General features: G+C 38.3%; 1 protein-coding gene across 6 annotated transcripts in view; it reads right to left on the bottom strand.

Annotated features, from left to right (window-relative positions):
* FBXO16 (F-box protein 16) overlaps positions 1-19,920 on the bottom strand; it is a 55,306-nt gene that overhangs the window by 23,710 nt on the left and 11,676 nt on the right. For 3 of the 6 annotated variants that reach the window (XM_019828615.3, XM_011281554.4, XM_019828619.3), the window contains exons 3-5: positions 18,618-18,653; positions 6,838-7,044; positions 3,567-3,731 (exon numbers count right to left, since the gene is read on the bottom strand). In XM_019828615.3, coding sequence (XP_019684174.1) covers positions 3,567-3,731; positions 6,838-7,044; positions 18,618-18,653 — 408 coding nt within the window. The remainder of the gene's footprint in view (positions 1-3,566; positions 3,732-6,837; positions 7,045-18,617; positions 18,654-19,920) is intronic. The other 3 variants (XM_045055616.1, XM_019828617.3, XM_019828618.3) reach the window with 3 other exon arrangements.

Below are 19,920 nucleotides of genomic sequence, written 5' to 3' on the forward strand. Positions count from 1 at the left end.
GAGAGAGACAGAGTGCAAGCAGGGGAGGAGTAGATAGATGGAGACACAGAACCAGAAGCAGGCTCCAGGCTCCAAGCTGTCAGCACAGAGCCTGACACGGGGCTCAAACCCCTGGACTGCGAGATCATGACCTGAGCTGAAGTTGGAGGCTCAACCGACTGAGCCACCCAGCTGCCCCTGAGCATCCAACTCTTAAAAATGTTTTTTTAATGTTTGTATTTATTTTTGAGACAGAGAGAGACAGAGCATGAGCAGGGGAGGGGCAGAGAGAGAGAGACACACACACACAGAATCCGAAGCAGGTTCCAGGCTCTGAGCTGTCAGCACAGAGCCCGACACGGCTCAAACCCACAAACTGCGAGATCATGACCTGAGCCAAAGTCGGCTGCTCAACCAACTGAGCCACCTAGGCGCCCCAAGTGTCTGACTCTTGATTTAAGTTCAGGTCATGATCCCAGGGTCATGGGATCAAGCCCCGCATCAGGCTCCATGCTGAGTGTGGTGCCTGCTTGAGATTCTCTCTCTATCCCTCTGCCCCTCCCCTCCACTTGCTCATGCTCTCTCTCTCAAATTAAAAAAAAAAAAAAAGAATTAGTATTCCTTCCTTTAATCTGTGATAGAATTCACCAATGAAGCTATCTGGGTCTAGAGTTTTATGGAAAATTATGAATTCAATTTCATAAATGATAAACATTTATTCATGTTTTCTATTTCCTATTGAGACTCTTTGTAATTTGTATTTTCAAGAATTGTGTTCCATCTAAGTGGTCAAATTTAGTGATGTGGACTAATTCACAGTATTCTCTCATTATTCTTCTCATGTTTACAGGATCTGTACTGATGCCCCCTCTTTCATTTCTGTTATGAGTAATGAATGTTTTCTCTCTTTTTTTCCTTGATCAGCCTAGCTAGAAACTTATGAAATTTATTTATGTTTTCAAAGAAGCAGCTTTGGTTTTACTGATTTTTCTCTATTGTTTACTCTGATTTCATTGATCTTAGCCCTTTATTATTTCTTCCTTCTATCTACTTTGGGTTCAGCTTACTCTTCCTTTTCTAGATTATATAATTTCTTTTTGAAATTATATTGTGTAGGGTGGATAGCAGAGCCTTGCAGATAGTTACAAAGATCATTCTAGTCCAGTCTTCATGTTAAGCTTGAGGAAACTAATATTAACCACAACCATTTGCTCATAAAATGCTTTCAAAAGCTCTGCTGAAGCACATGCCAGGTACAAGGTACTGGGGGTTGGGGGGAGGTGGAAGGGGGAGGTGCTTGAGTGAAGGTAAACTCCAGTGGCTGCCTACGTTCACCATCACTGAAGTAACCTCACAGAAAACTACACAAATTACTTAAGTATGTATGGTGCTGACAGTTGACTTTTTAACCTTAGTCACATGACTTTATTAACCTTAATCACATGACTCTTCAGTGTTTCTGACTTAGGTCTATTTCTTTTTTTTTTTTTTAATTTTTTTTTAATGTCTTTATTTATTTTTGAGACAGAGAGAGACAGAGCATGAGCAGGGGAGGGGAAGAGAGAGAGGGAGGCACAGAATCTGAAGTAGGCTCCAGGCTCTGAGCTGTCAGCACAGAGCCTGATGCAGCACTCGAACTCACAGACTGCGAGATCATGACCTGAGCTGAAGTCGAACACTCAACCGACTGAGCCACCCAGGTGCCCCAAGGTCTATTTCTTTAATCAATAAGTTTATTAGTAGATTTTATTAACCTTTGTCGTTCTGATTTAGGTCCATTTATCAAGCAGAAAAATTAAAGTTTAATATAACAAAGTGTTTGCTAAAGAAATGTAATACTAAGCAAAGAGGTGGCAATTTTCTCTCATCAGAACTATTCATTATTTTTAAATACAGTTATACATATTTTATAGAAAAGAATTATTGCTAAAGACAAAGCTGTAAAGTCAGTTTTATAAGTACTACTCAAAACCTCTTTTCTTCTACAAACTGGTTAATCACTTTTCTCTTCTCTGCCCCAGAAGTGACCAAGCTTCAGCTATTGAATGACATTCCCTGCCCCCAACTGAAAATGAGAGTCAAGAAAAGCCTTATCAGATCTGAAAAGAAGTCACTACCATGGTAATTTTGAAAATAACTTCTTCCATCACTGCAACTTAAATTTTTCTTTTTTAAAAGAAATCCTCATGGAGCACACCCATTACTGAAATCTGAAAGACTAGTTTTATCGTTGCAATTGTAACAATATTAATTATGCATAGTTTATTACTATATTAAATGTAGATGGATTCTACTTTAAAACAATAAAACTAAAGCTAAATGAACAAGTTAGGAGCTGACTATTCATCTCTCAAAAGGATTCTTCAATTTTAAAAGGATTCACTGCAATTTTTTCACAGGATATGATACCCCTGTGGTTTTAAAAATCATTTAAAAAATTTAATTTACACATAATTTTCAGGAACTTATCTATTGTACAAAACGATGCACAACTCTGCATGTGTATAGATCACACCATAAAGAAAAGGCTCATAAAATTTTCCCATGAGTTATCTAATTAACTGTGACTATAAGAATGAACATAAACATTGGTTATAATGCAGACAAAACAACTAGAAAAATTATTCCTGCATTATTTACTTTTTATGATCATATGTAAATGCTTTACATTGCTTAGTTTCTGGATTAAAAAGAACTTTAGTATACTCATTACTCATTTCCATAATTACAGATTGGAAAACTTTTCTTTGTAAATGACACACAAATAAACTTTAGCTCACCTGATAGAATCAGAAAACTTGAATTAATAAAGTAAAATTTGATGACCCTTTGATAGCAAATATTGCACATTCTCCACAGAGTCTCAGTGTCAGAATTGCTTGGTGTGTGAGTCAGAGACACAGAAATCCAGGAATCTGAACAGAATGAGGAGTTCCGCAGTCCTAGCCTCCTGGGTGGAACTGTGGTTTTGGGAGTGTCCCATGAGGACTCTCAACTAGCATGGATGTCTTGAACAAAGCTATCAAGTTCTCAGAAATGGAAAATTTTGACCTAATAGTGTACTTCCTTTCAACCAAGTCCCCTCCCCAACTTCAAGTTTGATCATTTAGTCTTAGTTCTGGAATTCCCTTTTTTTTCAGTTTTAATTTATTAAAAAAAGTTTTTTTTAATGTTTATTTATTTTTGAAAGAGAGAGAGAGAGTGAATGAGAACAGGGGAGGACAGACTCAGAATTCGAAGCAGGCTCCAGGCTCTGAGCTGTCAGCACAGAGCCAGACTGTGCTCAAACTCACAGACCATGAGATCGTGACCTGAGCCGAAGTCAGGCGCTCAACCGACTGAGCCACCCAGGTGCCCCTAAGTTTTAATTTAAATTCCACTTAGTTAACATACAGTGTAATATTCATTTCAGGTGTACAATATAGTGATTCAACACTTACATACAACACCAGGTGCTCATTACAAGTGCCCTCCTTAATCCTCATCACCTGTTTAACCCATTCCCCGCCCCCTCCCCATCCATCTCCCCTCTGGTATTCCTAAATAGCTGATATTTGTATATTTGTTGCTTTTCGCCCCAAATGTACCTTAGGCTTGCTAACATGAAGTTCTTTTACCATTTGAATGTAGTGCTTCTTCCATATACCCTGCTCAAAGGGAGTTGGAGAGAAATTGATGTACCAGTTAAATCGTAAACATTTGAGCATCCAGAGCTGATCCAGCTCAGTTAAGTTCTTCCAGTGCCAGCTCACCTGAAAAAAAGTAATTGGAAAGAAAAAAAAAACTTAACTCAGTTTACATGCCCATTTTTTCTAGGTCTTGAGCTGTCACCCTGGACCTGAGATAACTCTATTGTTCTTTTCCTGCAAATCACAACTTAAATAATTATCTACCTGAAATGCTCTCTACCTAGGCAGGAGGATTTTCTGTAAATGTTAAATCACACTTAGATTCAGAGTCAACTAATATTTATTGAGTACCTATTAACCATCCCCACAGCAACCTAAAGAGGTAGGTGTTATTACTACTCTCATGTTGCAAACAAGGCAACCGTGGCTCAAATAGACTTTGGAACTTCCTAGAAGTTCATATGAAAGTTATAGGAGGGTTATAGAAACTCAGGTCTGCATATTATTTACTCATTTTTGGTATGCTTCCATTTTCCCTCCATTCTTATGATTTAACTAAATAGAAATTTTATAAACAGAACGCAATTACTGATATCTTATGGTGTGCCCTATGTAGCCTTTAAGATTCCATAGAGCATACACTGTTTATTCTCTACATTCCATTCCCATGGCATTCTGGTCATTCTCACACATCCAGCAAATGTTGGAGATGACCCTACTATGGTGCAGCAGTATTTATAGTAACTTACTTCAGATTTTGAACAAGTCTTGCTGAAAGCTAGTTCATATATAAAGTTCAGCCCAGGGGTTCTGTGTCGTGTTGTAAGAGTCGCAAAGACAACATCTAACCTTCAAACCTAAATTTCAACCTTGGGAAATTAGCCGCTTTTTCAAGATTAAGTCATTAATAATTTTTGAGCACACACACACACAAAGGCAGAACACTATAATATTCATCCATCCATTTATCTAGCCCTCTCTTCCTCCTTCCATCTACCAAATACTGAGTTCCATTATGTTTAGCATTGTTTTCTGGGCTGAAGAGGAGACAAACAGGAGACGGGAGGGCACAATTACAAGAAATAACAGGTTCAGGAGCTGGAAGAATGAAAAAGGGTAGAGAATCTGACAGAGCCCTGCAGGCAGGAACAGAAATCACATCTACTTTGTTCAATGCAGAAATGAAACAACAGCAACCTTAATCCCCATATGGTTCATTAACTCAGAATTCAGTGGAGAGGTGGGATTTCGGAGGGATGGGATGAGGAAAAAAATATCTCAATTCTCACTCTTTCCCTCATTTTCCTTACACCTTGTTTTGACCTGGGTATTAAGTTTTTCCCTCCCTCCCCCACTCCCCGGGGGTAGATAAGGTTTTTGTATGTTTTGTTTTTGCTCTTTGGTGTTTTTTTGCTTGTTTTTAAGGTAGACAGGAATGAGGCAAATTGAAGAGTAGGTAGGAGGGTAGGAGCTTTCAAAATTATCAGACCCTTCCTGCCTTCATCTTTTTAAACAACTCAAAGCTCATTTTAGTGCAATGACATTATTGTTTAAATCTAGCTGAAGAACAACTGCCTGTGTTTTCTTCACAGTCAGTACTGGGAAAAAAAACATAATGCCAGGATCTTGTAAGATTGACATATGGTACACATATATGATAGGATTAGTGATTTCAAATAACATTTCCCTCAAATGAAAACAGTCTCAGTGTGCAAAATTTGAAAAATTCCAAGAAGTTTAAAGAAAAGTAATACCCGGGGCACCTAGGTGGCTCAGTCAGTTAAGTGTCTCCATTTTGGCTCAGGTGGTGATCCCATGTGAGATTGAGTCCTAAGAAAGAGACTGCGCTGACATCCTGAAGCCTGCTTGGGATTCTCTCTCTGTCCTTCCCCCTGTGTGCTCACTCGCTCGCTCTCTCTCTCTCTCTCTCTCTCTCAAAATAAATAAATAAATAAATAAATAAATAAATAAATAAATAAATAAATAAATAAATAAATAAAATAATCATTTAAAAAGAAAAACAATACCCATAACCCCCTAAATCAGAGATTACCTTTATTAACAACCTGACAGAGTTTTTTTTTTTTTCTAGGCATTGTGAAACAAAATTGGGAAACTCTATATACACAATTTTAAATTGTGTTTCTTCATTTTACATATTATTAGCATCTTTGTGTTTTGAAAACATGTTTTCTAATGTTCCCACAGTAATTCATCATATAGCTATATGATACTCTTTTTTTTTAAGTTTATTTATTTATTTTGAGGGGCGGGGATAGAGAGAGACTCCCAAGAAAGCCTGTTAGTGGAGACCCAATGAGGGGCTCAAACTCATGTGAGATCATGACCTGAGCCGAAATCAAGAGTCGGAGGCTTAAGTGACTGAGCCACTCAGGTGCCCCTAAATTGTGTATTTTCTTTAAAAGCTTCTGGGTATTATAGAATACTCACAAAGCCCTCCTTCCTTATGTTTTCTTTGAGTATTTTATGATTTCCTTTGATTTCATACCAATCTTTTATCCTACTAGAATACTTTTTTCAGATAGCTGCCCAATTGTCCTAACACCATTTATTAATTCATCTTTCTTACTGCATCCATCTTCTTAACTTTAAAAACTAAAGTTAACATGTTACACATATGTGAATGCATGGTGACTAGTAACTTCTAGTGTTACCAACCTCTATGGAAACACTTAATAAAATGGCTACTAGTTTATCTCATAAGTGACTGAAGTATACTTTAATACATGGTGGATTTACTTATAAAAAAACAGCAGCCCCTTTTCCAAGGCCACTGGAAGCATGTCTACTCACTCTGAACTCTTACTCTCATAGTCTTTGGTACATATCTTATTAGCACCTTATTTTGAGCTCTTCTGTTTATGAATGGCCTGTACCATACAATTTAGAATTTTATCCTAGTTGTATGCTATGCACTGTAAGACTATCCTGCTGATGAACCATTTCATATATGTGTATCTGTCTCCCCAACCAGCAGATACTATTCTGTGGACGCTAATGATGTCTTACATTATTTTATATCTACTTTTGAGCACTAAATACAGAGTTAGGTACAAAGAAGATGGGGATTAATTCAAACTATATAGACTAAACATATTGACCATCTCATCTTATTTCTTGGTTTTGTGCATGTGTTTTTTTTTCTTCTCATTTTAGAGTTTTCTAGGCTATCACTATAAAATGTTGGACACTAATTCTTTGCCTTTACCTGTGCACAACGACAAAGGCTTCGGGGGTCCAGGAAAGAAAAGATGTATAAAGATAACACCCTTGGAAGCTTGGTAGTAAAATCCAGAGCTTCTGCTGGAATTTTTTCCTGAAGCTTTCGACAGCAGAACTTTTGCTGTGCCAGGGAGCAACGTTCTAACAGGCCTGTCAAGATTCTTCTCCGTTGAGAGTCTGTCCATTTGTCAAACTGGAAAAAAGAAAGAAAAAACCCTCCAGGTTCAGTCTGATACCAGAGATTCATTAGAGGAAGAGAGAAGAATGGCAGAGAAAGTAAGTTTCATATTTTATTACTAATGAATAGCATGTACTTCTTCCCCTAATTAGTAAATTGATGTTTTGCCACTTACCTGTCCTTTCTCACATTTATACATGCAAGCATATACAAGACCTGAGTGCATACACAGAAGTGCACTCGACCTCAGAACTTGCTGTTATATAAGATCAGTAAGTTGGGAGCTGGCCATATTTGTAAACTGAGAAAATATATACTTAAAGATACAATTTCAAGAGAAGGCACCTGGGCAGCCCCTTTCCCACCAGAGTTTCTATATTAGCTCATTAGTGCCAAACTCCAGGATCAGAAACAAAGCTTTGCACTCACAATTGGAGATAAGGTAAAATATGCAAATATCCCTGAGAAGGGGAGTATATTGGGTTAAAGCCCCAGTAATGTGTAAATGATTGATTGGAGAGAAAATGTCAATAAGAGGACCTGGAAAAAAGACTGCCAGACACAGGAAGTAGATGCCAGAGTAATCTGGAGGCATGCCAAACAAAAGCTTTGGTTACTTCATAATTTTCCCCAGAGATAACCCTTAATCAGTTCCAAGATCAATGACTGATGAAAGGTAAGAATTTGAGGGCTGGCCAAAACCCAGAGAAAGGCTCTTATGGGAACATCTACCAATTGAATGAGTCAGTTTACCAGAGTCTAAATCTGTCTTTTTTTTTCCTTAGCCCATTAGAGAAGAGAAATAGGAAAGTTTGGGGCTACCTGTATTCTGTATACTATTGCATTTCATGTATAGGTATTTATTACAGTCATCATAAAGTAATGAGAATTTTATAAGGAACTTTAGTTGTAATCATAAAATACACTACCTAAAAAGGCATATAAAGCATGACAAATCAACTTCATTATAGTCATATGTATTTATATTTAATTGGCAAGAATACTTATTTTTTTAAAGTTAAAAAAATGCTTATTTATTTTGAGAGAGAATGCAAGCAGGTGAAGGGCAGAGAAAGAGGGAGAGAGAGAATCCCAAGCAGACTCCACACCAGCAGCACAAAGCCTGATGTGGGGCTTGATCTCATGAACCATGCAATCACAACCTGGACTGAAATCAAGAGTTGAAAGCTTACCCAACTGAGCCACCCAGGCACCCTGGCAAGAATACTTCTTAATCAAAAACTATTCACTATTATAGATCTATTTAATGACCCAGGAATCTCAGTTTGCAGACTATAATTCAAGGACGGGAGGGTGAATGTAATAAGCAAGATAGAGTCACTCCTCTCAAACAGTGACATAAGCAGTGAAGGGTGTTGCAGCTAAGACCAGATTTCACCCAAACCGGCACAGACTGGAAGTACTAAGAACTGATAAGAACCTGGAAGAACCAAGAGCTGATAATCACTAGACCCAGAAGAGGCCTGCAAAGGCCCAAGACTGATTAAACTTTCAAAAGAAATTTTTTTTAATGTTTATTTGTTTTTGAGAGATATACAAAGCACAAGGAGGGCAGGGGCAGAGACAGAGGGAGACACAGAATCTGAAGCAGCTGAGCTGTCAGCGCAGAGCCTGACACGGGGCTCAAACTCACAAACTGTGAGATCATGACCTGAGCTGAAGTCGCACATTTAACCAACTGAGCCACCCACGCGCCCCAATTAAACTCCTTTCAAAAGGGGGAATTTCTACGGCAAACTGTCAGACACTCCAGGCACTAACCCTTCAACTTCTGACCATATTTGAAAGGCAAATGCTGCCAAAGGCCCCTACTGATTGATCTTGAACATAACAGAGATTCCCACTTTTTTTTTTTATTAAAAAAATTTTTTTTTCAACGTTTATATTTTTTTTGGGACAGAGAGAGAGAGACAGAGCATGAACGGGGGAGGGGCAGAGAGAGAGGGAGACACAGAATCGGAAACAGGCTCCAGGCTCTGAGCCATCAGCCCAGAACCTGACGCGGGGCTCGAACTCACGGACCACGAGATTGTGACCTGGCTGAAGTTGGACGCTTAACCGACTGCGCCACCCAGGCGTTCCTCCCACTTTTTGAACATAATAAGCAGTGTGAGCTGAGAGATGACCTAGACCGGACCGCGGCCTCACCCTAACTGTGCCCTTAGGGACTGACTGACTTCACATTTGGTTCATTAATTTCTTGCCCCCTGTTGTATCTTCTTTGTTGGGTGACTTTGTATTATGCTTTGTTTTGTGTGACGTGTATGAAGCCAAGTTAAATGGGTAGTGAATTGTCATTGAGTTTGGAATCCTGACATTGTCAAGACACAACTCCTGTAGGGGCCTTTATGGTGTGCTCATGGCAGGGAAGAAAAAGCCCAAAACCTCAACTTACAAATAAATGAATAAAAATCTATTCGTGTGTGAGTGTTCCCTGATTTCTCCTATCCCTATTTCTGCACAATCCATATTTCCAACTCTCACAATACAGGACTTCTTTCCTTTTGGGATGGATTATTACATTGAAGAGACAGAAGCCAGACCAGAATGACTGGGGCCAGGGGAAGGACCATGCCTGAGAAGCTGCATTGATCTATAAAATAAAGAACCAAAGGGGAAGTGTGAGGAGAAAGAAAAGCAGTAAGGTTTTGGCTTGTTGGGGGTTTGGGGGTTCAGACAGTCATTCATTGCCTTAGATAGCAATTAGAGAACGAGAGAGCTGAGGAATGAAGGAAGGTGTTAACTAGAAAACCACAGTACCAAAATGGAGTCACCTATGTTTTTTTTTTTTTTTTTCAACGTTTATTTATTTTTGGGACAGAGAGAGACAGAGCATGAACGGGGGAGGGGCAGAGAGAGAGGGAGACACAGAATCGGAAACAGGCTCCAGGCTCTGAGCCATCAGCCCAGAGCCTGACGCGGGGCTCGAACTCACAGACCGCGAGATCTTGACCTGGCTGAAGTCGGACGCTTAACCGACTGCGCCACCCAGGCGCCCCATGGAGTCACCTATGTTAAGGGCCCCACTTCAGCAAACCAAGATTTAATACCTAACCTAATTGCATATCATAAATTCCCCAGGAATATAACTTTAACCAGTCAACATGGAATTTCCCAGTTAGTACTAGGCAATTTACTGACGGATCCCTTCCATTCCACTTAGGAAGAAAACCTTGCCTAAAACAATGCATTCTTTGCTAGTAATTTTGTTTTTAGGCTCCCTCTCTACCTTTAAAAACCTTTCCTTTTCTACGGCTTGATGGAGCTCCTATCTGCTACATAGGATGCTGCCTGATTCACAAATTGTTCAATAAAGCCAATTTGATCTTTTAAATTACTCGGCTGAATTTCTGTTGTTTAACAAAAGGAGACCTGAGAAGTACTGCTATGAGTTTTAAACTGGTTCTGCTGTGATTTTCCTTTGAGACACAAAGTGAAAATTGGAATTCATTTTTAAAATGACTTATAGGCAGTGCTCTGTGGTTCTGTAGAAACTGAGCCACATGGGGACCCAGGATGATTATGGTTACAAAAAAATTTTTCATGAGATATTATTATCACTGCACAAAATCAGAAATAATCAAAAATGCCTAATAGAGGATGGCATTACAGATTGATGATGGGTTTGGTAATGAGACTATTGGAAGTCTTACTTCCAGTATTCTATTATTTCCAATACTCTTTGGAAATAAATCACTAAATTCCAGCTCCACCACTAACAACCTCTCAATTTCCTCATTTATACATTAGGAATAATTATATCTAAATGGTAGGGTTGTTGTGAGGATTAAATAATCTATGTATAAAATTCTTAATAGGATTTATGTCTCATTATACATGGCAGCTTATTATAAAATATCAAAGTGATGTTAAAAATAATGAGTATGTGGGTTAAACCAGTGTAAAAAGAATATATATGCAAACAATTAAATTAAAAAGCATGAAATTATGTCTGTGCATTGGCAAGGATGGGAATTCCATTTAGAATGACGGAGGTTAGCTCATCTACTTTCATTGCTGCCCACAAAAAGAGAATGAGCTCAGCTTGAATAACAGTGATTTAAAACGAATGTAAAAGAACACCAGGATTATAAAGTGCTGAAGAAATCTATAAAAGAAAACATTAAAACATTTTCCTCTGGAGATTAAAAAGATAATTACACTGGTTTCTCATTTATTTCCCTGATTATAATGGTCAAAGGTAATTTATCTCTGGCGTTGATAGGTGTTTTTTGCCTCGAGGGATTTTCCTTTCTAATTGTGTTTGTTTAGGCTAATACAAAATGAATTTGCATTCCTTGAACTCCTACCAATTGAAGGTGGGTTGATGACTCAGAAGAACGCTTCACAGTTGGGGGAAATCCCTTTGGAATTTAAAAGGTGCTAGGAATAATCCAAAAAGTAAATAATCCATGGAAGAGTTAATTGTCCAGGAATTTGATAATCTCCTTTCAAGTAAAAATACCCATAACATTGTAGCCAGGGATCCAATATGTGAAATTTGGGGAGTAGCTAGGACCATTCTTCCATCCTGTATCACACAGATGGTACCTCCCTTCACAGTTAGTTCCTTTGTTTACATTATATTACATTAAATCAATTATGTTACGTTATGTTCTATCACAATTATATTTTATAATTATTTTAATGCCTTTTTACAGGGCTTTCTGGACTTAACAGAATTGTGAAAATCCTATGTTTGGAGTAGTTGTTCCAAGGATCCTTAATGCAGTTGCAGGACATCAGGACAGTTGCCACAGCCATCAGTTTCCACTCACCTCACACAGACTGGCAAAGAAAAGTTTACTGTGAGTGGGGGGACAAAATGAAGAAGGTTTGTTATTTTTGGCTTATTGGTTATTTATCCCAATCTGGTTGAGTTTCTGAGTCCTGTTACCAAAAACTGACTTTCACAATTAAGGTATGGATACGTTATTATTCAAGAGTTTCATGGGGTGCCTGGGTGGCTAAATTGGTGAAGTATCCAACTCTTGATCTCAGCCTAGGTCATGATCTCACAGTTTATGAGATTAAGCCCCATGTTGGGCTCTGTGTGGACAGGGCAAAACCTGCTTGGGATTCTTTCTCTCCCTCTCTCTCTCTCTGCCTGTCCCCCGCTTGTGCACCCACCCTCTCTCTCTCAAAATAAATAAATAAACTTTTAAAAAGTTTCAAACAGGCACATATACAATTAAACACGAAAATCCTCTGTAACTGCTCCTCCCCATCTAATTGCATTCCATTCCCCAGAAATAACCACCATGCAATTCCACTTTAAGTTTATTTATATTTGAGAGAGAGAGAGAGAGAGAGAGAGAGAGCACGCACGCATAAGTGAGCATAGCAGGGGAGGGGCAGAGAGAGAGAGAGGGAGACATAGAATCCAAAGCAGTCTCCAGGTTCTGAGCTGTCAGTGCAGAGCTGATGTGGGGCTGGAACCCATGAATCATGAGATCATGACCTCAGCTGAAATCGGACACTTAACCAACTGAGCCACCCAGGTACCCACCGCTGTGCATTTCTATGCATTTGCATACACTTATAGCTATCAATAAGGAAACACTTAAGTAAATTAGAGTATACCTATCCTGTGGGATACTGCTAAGCAGTTTAAAAAACAAACAGGGGGCACCTGGATGGCTCAGTTGGTTGAGCATCCAACTCTTGATTTTGGCTCAGTTCATGATCCTGGGATTGTGGGATCAAGCCCCTCATTGGGCTCTGTGCTGAGCATGGAATCTGCTTGAGAATCTCTCTCTCTCTCTCTCTCTCTCTCTCTCTCTCTCTCTCTCTCTGTCTCTCTCTCTGTCTCTCTCTCTCCCCCTCATCCTTGGTCCCTCTCCCCTGTTCAGTCTTTCTCTCTCAAATAATATTTTAAAAAATAATAAAATAAAATAACAAACAAACAAGATATAGCCATAAATGACCTTATATTAATGAACCTGGAGCATATTGTTTTCTCATTCATTCATAGTATTTTCATTTTCTCATTTATCCATTCATTATAGCTATACCATGATCTACATACTCAATTTACTACCAATACCATTTAGGTTGTTTCCAATACGAAAGAAAGAAAGAAAGACCAAAAAAACCCCAAAAACAAACCAACTGCATTATTCCAAAACATGCCTTTTCATGCCCTGTGTGAATATTTCTCTAGTACAGAAACACAGAAGTGGAATTACAGGTTCAGAGGACGTTTGCCTTTAAAACTTTAATTGATCCTGTCAAATTGTCTTTTAAAAGTCTTTACCATTTTACAGTCCCTCCAATTGTGTTTAAGCATATCCTCCTACTCTCCAATAAATCCTTACTTATATCGAATATTCTATCTCCTTAATTTTTGTCACATAGGCAAAGGGAGGGACTGGGAATCTCATTGTTTTAATTTGTATTTCTCTAATTTCAGTTTTTTGGCCATTTGTATATTTTTGTATATTTCTCATTCTTCTATTAGCTCATTATTCCATAGGAATATCTGTATTTTTCTTATTGATTTGTAGAAATGCTTTACAATCCTAGATACTAATCTTTACCTATCATGCAATTTACAAAATATTTTCTGCTGTTTCTCTTTTGAATTTCAGCTCTGATTACGGTTGTTGCCAGCAAATTAAAAGTGATGCCATCTACTTTTTTCAAACTCTTTATAACACATTCTTTTTGTTTGTTTGTTTGTTTAGATTTTATTTTTAAGTAATCTTCACACCCAACATGGGGCTTGAATTTACAACCCTGAGATCAAGAGTCACATGCTCTACTGACTGAGCCAGCCAGGCTTCCCCCTATTATTTCTGTTAACAATGCAGAAGCCGAGAAAAAGTTTGAGATGCTTTCTTTTCAACCAAAATAGTTCTGTGTTTGTTTTGGAGAGTTGTTTTTCTTGAGAGGCAATTGCCTTTTCTAACAAGGATTGAAGGGCAGAGAAGATTTAAGACATCAAGGAGTAAGTAGTAGCAGGGAGCAAGTAAAGTAGAAGAGGTTTGCAGTTTCTCTTAATTATTTTGTTTGTTACTATACAGAATATCAGATAAGACTATGCACTTATGTATGAACAAAAATGACATTCTATGGCCAAATATATTTTGGACTATTATTGGATAGGTTTTATATTATGTCTTACTTCACAATGAACAGATTATTTTAAATTTTTCTAATGTTTATTTATTTATTTTTGACGGGGGGGCGGGGGGGGGAGAGAGAAGGAGGAAGGGAGGGAAGAGAGTGAGAGAGAGAACATGCACAAGCGGGGGAGAGGCAGAGAGAAAGGGAGACACAGAATCTGAAGCAGCCTCCAGGCTCCAAGCTGTCAGCAAAGAGCCTGATGCGTGGCTCAAATGCATGAACCATATGACCATGACTTGTGCTGGAGTTGTAGGCTTAACCAACTGAGCCACCTAGGCACCCCAGTCCAGATTATTTTTAAAAAATGACTTTACTTCTAATACTAGATTGCGCTTTAAAACCAATATTTGATCCCTATAATGAAAAGCCCAAGTAATGCTAAGTATTACTTAGTGTGGAATCCAACTCAGGGCTCAATCCCACAACCCTGGGATTATGACCTGAGCTGAAATCAAGAGTCAGACGCTCAACCAACTGACCTGTCCAGGCACCCTGGCACTGCATTTCTTATGTTATCAGCCTCATGGTTTTCCTGAAACATAAACAAAAAAAATCTAAAAACTAAAATGGAGATAGAAAATTAATAGGGCAAATTGGAAATAATCCCCTCAAACTCAATTCATGTGGCTTTTGTGGAGGTATATAGACTACCACATGACATAGTAAATTCGGGGTATAAGTTTGATGTTGGACAAAAGAGAAAAACCAGTAATTATCACTTATTCATTTAGAAAGTATTTATTAAATGTCTGGGCGTGTCAAGAAATATACAAAGAGCAAGATATAGAACTATGCCTTCCCTATATAAACTAGTCTACTGGAGAAGAGAGATAGTGATCTTTGCAAATATATTTCTATCGCTATGGTAAAAGAAAAGAATAAACAAAATATTTTTAAAGGTTTAAAGACCTTGAATTTTATACAGGGTGATATTAAAAATACTTAACAACTGGCAATCCCACCAACCATTCAAAAGCTGGTCACACCAAACACTGGCTGAACTGGCCTTGGTTATATTAATTCAGGGATTTCCACTGGAATGATAGTGTCAAAACAGTTATTCTAAGTAAGTCTTTTTTTAAGTTGTTGGTGACAAGTATGAAGTTAGTTTTAAAATGTAAATAGGATATGAGAAAAAACTCTGCTAGGTTTAAAATTTTGGTGTTTTTCACTTCTTAATTTTTAGCGTATTTATAAAATTTTATTATTTTGAATAGGTAATACATTCATATGATTAAAAATATCAAAAGGTACAAAAGGCTATTCAGCTAAAGGAGTCCCTTCCACCTTGTCCCAGACTCATCCTTCTCCCTAGGGGAAACCAATGTTGCCTCTTTTCTTGTGTATCCTTCCAGATATACTATGTATATAAGTTTTAAAAATGTACTTAGGCTAATAAATATCCTAGACAGGAGCTTGTAGACCAACACAAAAAAGAATTGGTGACCAACTAAAACAAATAAGAACATTAAGACATAGTATTTATGTTAGTCTTAGTGCAATGGACTGAATGTTTGTAGCTCTCCAAAATTCATAGGTTGAAACCTAACCTACAAGGTGATGGTACTAGGAGGTGGGGCCTATGGGAGGTGATTAGGTCATGAGGATAAAGCCTTCATGAATGAGATTAGTGTCCTTAAAAAGGAGACCCCAGAGAGTTCTCTCCCCACTCCTGCCATGTGACGCTACAGTGAAAAGAAGGCCATCTATGAATCAAAAAGTGGGATCTTCCCAGACTGAATCTGCCCATGCCTTGATCTTGGACTTCCCAGCCTCTAGAACTATGAGAAATAAGCTTCTGCTGTTTATATGCTACCCAATCTATGTAATTTGTTATAGCAGCCCGAACTTTCCTAAGAACTTTAGGCTGTTATAGCAGGCTAAAACTTTCCATTTTCCTTAGGAAAATGAGTTTCAGTAACTCATAGGAAAGGGCATCCTGTCCAGTTACATTCTAGTCAGAGATGCTCTCTTAAGGAAAAAGTGTTAGCGGTATGCTTAAAAATGGGGTATTTCAAGTATATTACATATAACAAGAGTTAGAGAAATCTAAGGATAGTTTTTTTTTTTTAACATTTATTTATTTTTGAGACAGAGAGAGAGAAAGCATGAACAGGGGAGGGTCAGGGAGACACAGAATCTGAAACAGGCTCCAGGCTATGAGCTGTCAGCACAGAGCCCGACGCGGGGCTCGAACCCACGGACTGCGAGATGGAGGCACCCCGGATAGTTTTTTTTTTTAAGTAATCCTAATTTATTTTCTAAACTGAGATATAAGTCACATGCCATAAAATTCGGCATTTTAAGTTTACAAGTCAGTGGCTTTTAGTGTATTCAGAAGGTTGTGTAGTCAACACTACTATCTATTTCCAGAACACTTTTTTTTTTTTTTGAGCAGCAGGCAAAAGTTTAACAGAGTATAAGATTAGAAAAGAATAGTAGAAAAGCTCTCCTTATAGAGAGGGGATATTTGAAAGTGAATGCCCCTCTTTTCTTCTTAATGTGTATTTATTAATTTTGAGAGAGAGAGAAAGAGTGAGCACATGCAGAGGAGGGGCAGAGAGACAGGGAAAGAGAGGATCCTAAGCAGGCTCTGCTATCAGTGGCAGAGTCCCATGTGGGGCTCAATCTCACAAACCCATGAGATCACCACTTGAGTTGAAATCAAGAGTCGGATGCCCAACCAACTGAGCCACCCAGGCGCCCCCAGAACATCTTCATTATCTCCCCAAAGAAAGCCTGTACCCATTAGAGTCATTCCCCCAGCTCTTGGAAACCACTAATCTATTTTGTGTCTCTATGGATTTGCCTATTCTGGACATTTCATATAAATGGGATCATACAGTATGCGGCCTCTATGTCTGGTTTTTTTCACTTAGCATATTATTATTTTTTAAAAATTTTTTCAATGTTTATTTATTTTTGAGGGGGGAGGTGGGGCAGAGACAGAGAGGAAGACACAGAATCCAAAGCAGGCTCCAGGGTCTGAGCTGTCAGCACAGAGCCCGATGTGGGGCTTGAACTCACAAACTACGGGATCATGACGTGAGCCAAAGTTGGATGCTTAACCAACTGAGCCACCCAGGTGCCCCTTATTTAGCATATTATTTTTAAGGTTCATCCATGTTGTAGCATGTATCATTACTTTATTCCTTTCTCCTACCTTTCAAAAAATTTAAAAATTTTCTTACCTTTAAAAAATTTTAGCAAAATAAATGTAACATAAAATTTACCATTTTAACCACTTTTAAGTGTACTGTTCTGTGGCATTAAGTACATTTACACTGTTGTGTGACCATCACCACCATCCATCTGCAGAACTTTTTCATCTTCCCAAACTGAAACTCTGTACTTGTTAAATAATAAGTCCTCATCCCTTGGTAATCTCTATTCTACTTGCTGTCTCTATGAATTTGACTACTCTAGGTACCTCATATAAGTGGAATCAATACAATAGTTGTCCTTTTGTGTCTGGCTTCTTTCACTTAGCATATTGCCTTCAAAGTTCATCCATGTGGTAGCAGGTATTAGGATTTCCTTCCCTTTTAAGGCTGAATAATAGTCTACCATAGAATAGATAACATTTTGGGGCACCTGGGTGGCTCAGTCAGTTAAGCATATGACTTTGGCTCAGGTCATGATCTCACGGTTTGTGGGTTTGAGTCCCACATCGGACTCTGTGCTGACAGCTCAGAGCCTGGAGCCTACTTAGGATTCTATGTCTCCCTCTCTCCCTGCTCCTCTCCCCACTCATGCTCTGTCTCTCTCTCTCAAAAATAAATAAACATTTAAAATAAGTTAAAAAAAAAAGAATAGACCACATTTTGTTTATCTATTCATCAGTTAATGGATATTTAGGTATTTACACTCTGACTATTAGGAATAATACTGCTATTAACATTCATGTACACATTTTGGCATGACTGTATGCTTTCAGTTCTCTTGGGTGGTAGAGACAGGTGGGGCTCAGAGAGGAATCTGATGAGTAGTAAACACTGCTTAGAGATTGATCATGACCCAGGGAAGGACAATGACCACTGGGACTCTGTGTCTCCCTTGAGGAAAGGGTGAGAAAGTTTTCAGTTGTGTAAAGAATAGTGGTATCTTGTTAAATAAAAGCATAAAGTTGTTACAGCTTTCCTTTGGAAATTTAAATAGAGGCAGAAGGGTGTAGATGGATGCTAAGCAGCTCAATGGATGAACCGTGCTGGTTACTAAGTGGTCATCTCATATCCCAACTCACCTTTCTGAACGCTGTTTTGTGAGAGATGGAACCCTACTTCATGAGTGTAGAACCCTAACCGATTCACACAGATGGTACCAGTTAAACTTCTCAGGCAATAAGTGTTCAGTTATGTTTATGTTCAAACTGAATTCTTTGGGCTCTATGATAATGTGACATAACATAACATTGAAGTAACTATATTTTGAATGGTTACCCATTTTCCAAGCAGAGCTCTTCTTTCTTCAAATACCTGCAATAAATAAAAAAGAATGGAATGGTTTTATATTTCATGGTTCAAAATACCCATTGTAAGAAAGACATCATTAAAGTACCAATAAATAAAAATTGACAGTCTTTTGACTGTACCAACTGAGTATAAAAAGACAGATTTCATTCCTGAGAGGGTACTTTACTTATTTTTAACTTGGGGAAGGTATCATTTTTTTCAGTTTATCCATGGGGAATAATTCATCTTAAAGAAAAAGTAATCCTTTTTTTAAAGGCAAGAAATAAGAAAAGAATGGAATTGTAAAGTGAAATCAATTTTAGAATTTGAAAAGAGATGAAAGACCTGATAAAGGAAAAACAGGAAAATGGAGATCCTCCTCCAAATATCAACCGTACGAGAACCTGTGAAATTTATGAATGAGCAGCTCTGTTTTTATATCTTGGTATGTACACCCCTCAGTGGGTGTACCTGCACTGAAATGTCTGTGGGCTTAGAAATGTGTTTATGTACACCTCTGGACATACAAGTCAGTGTTTATCTGTATAGGTTTGTTATTATAGACTATTTAGGACAGAAACCACGTCTGATCCATTTTTTACATTTCCAGTATAGAGTGCAAAGCATATTACAGATACTCAGATACTTGTGTTTGCTGGATAATGAATATCCTTATGGATGTATCAGTGCAATGTGGATGGATTTATATATTAGCGCAGAGGTGTTTTTCTGAGCATCAGTCATGTGTGTATTGTTTTTTTAAAATTTAATCAATTTATTTAAATTCAAATGAGTTAACATACAGTGTAGTATTGGTTTCAGGAGTCATGTGTGCATTAGAATGAATGAGGGAAGGAGACTGATGTGAGAATGTGTGGCAGAGGAGGGTGTTATGGAGACAGGAAGCAAGGGAGAGTCATGAGCAGACATGAATGTCTCTCTCACTCCTACACACACCCCCACTGGCAGCTTTCAAAATTGGGATTGATGTTTCTCCCTTCCTCTTAGCACTGCCTAGATTTTCCAGCCCTGTAAGAATGTTCCCCCTTGGAGAGAAGCTAAGGCCTATTTCTTCCCTTTTTGCGGAGGAGGGTGAGGAGCTGGTTTTATGTTCTAACCGATAATGCTTTCCTTCCTTTTTTAGACTCTCAAACTCTAGTTTCAAAGGGCATAGGAAAATAAGAATTGAAATAATCGGTCCAACAGCAACCTCATGGCCTGTGAAACATCGGTTTTGCTCCTGGCCAGAAGATCTCACACATTGCAGGTAAACACTTTTCGCACATTAAAG

This window comes from Felis catus, chromosome B1 (assembly GCF_018350175.1).
Source record: "Felis catus isolate Fca126 chromosome B1, F.catus_Fca126_mat1.0, whole genome shotgun sequence".
Classification (NCBI taxonomy): Eukaryota; Metazoa; Chordata; class Mammalia; order Carnivora; family Felidae; genus Felis; species Felis catus.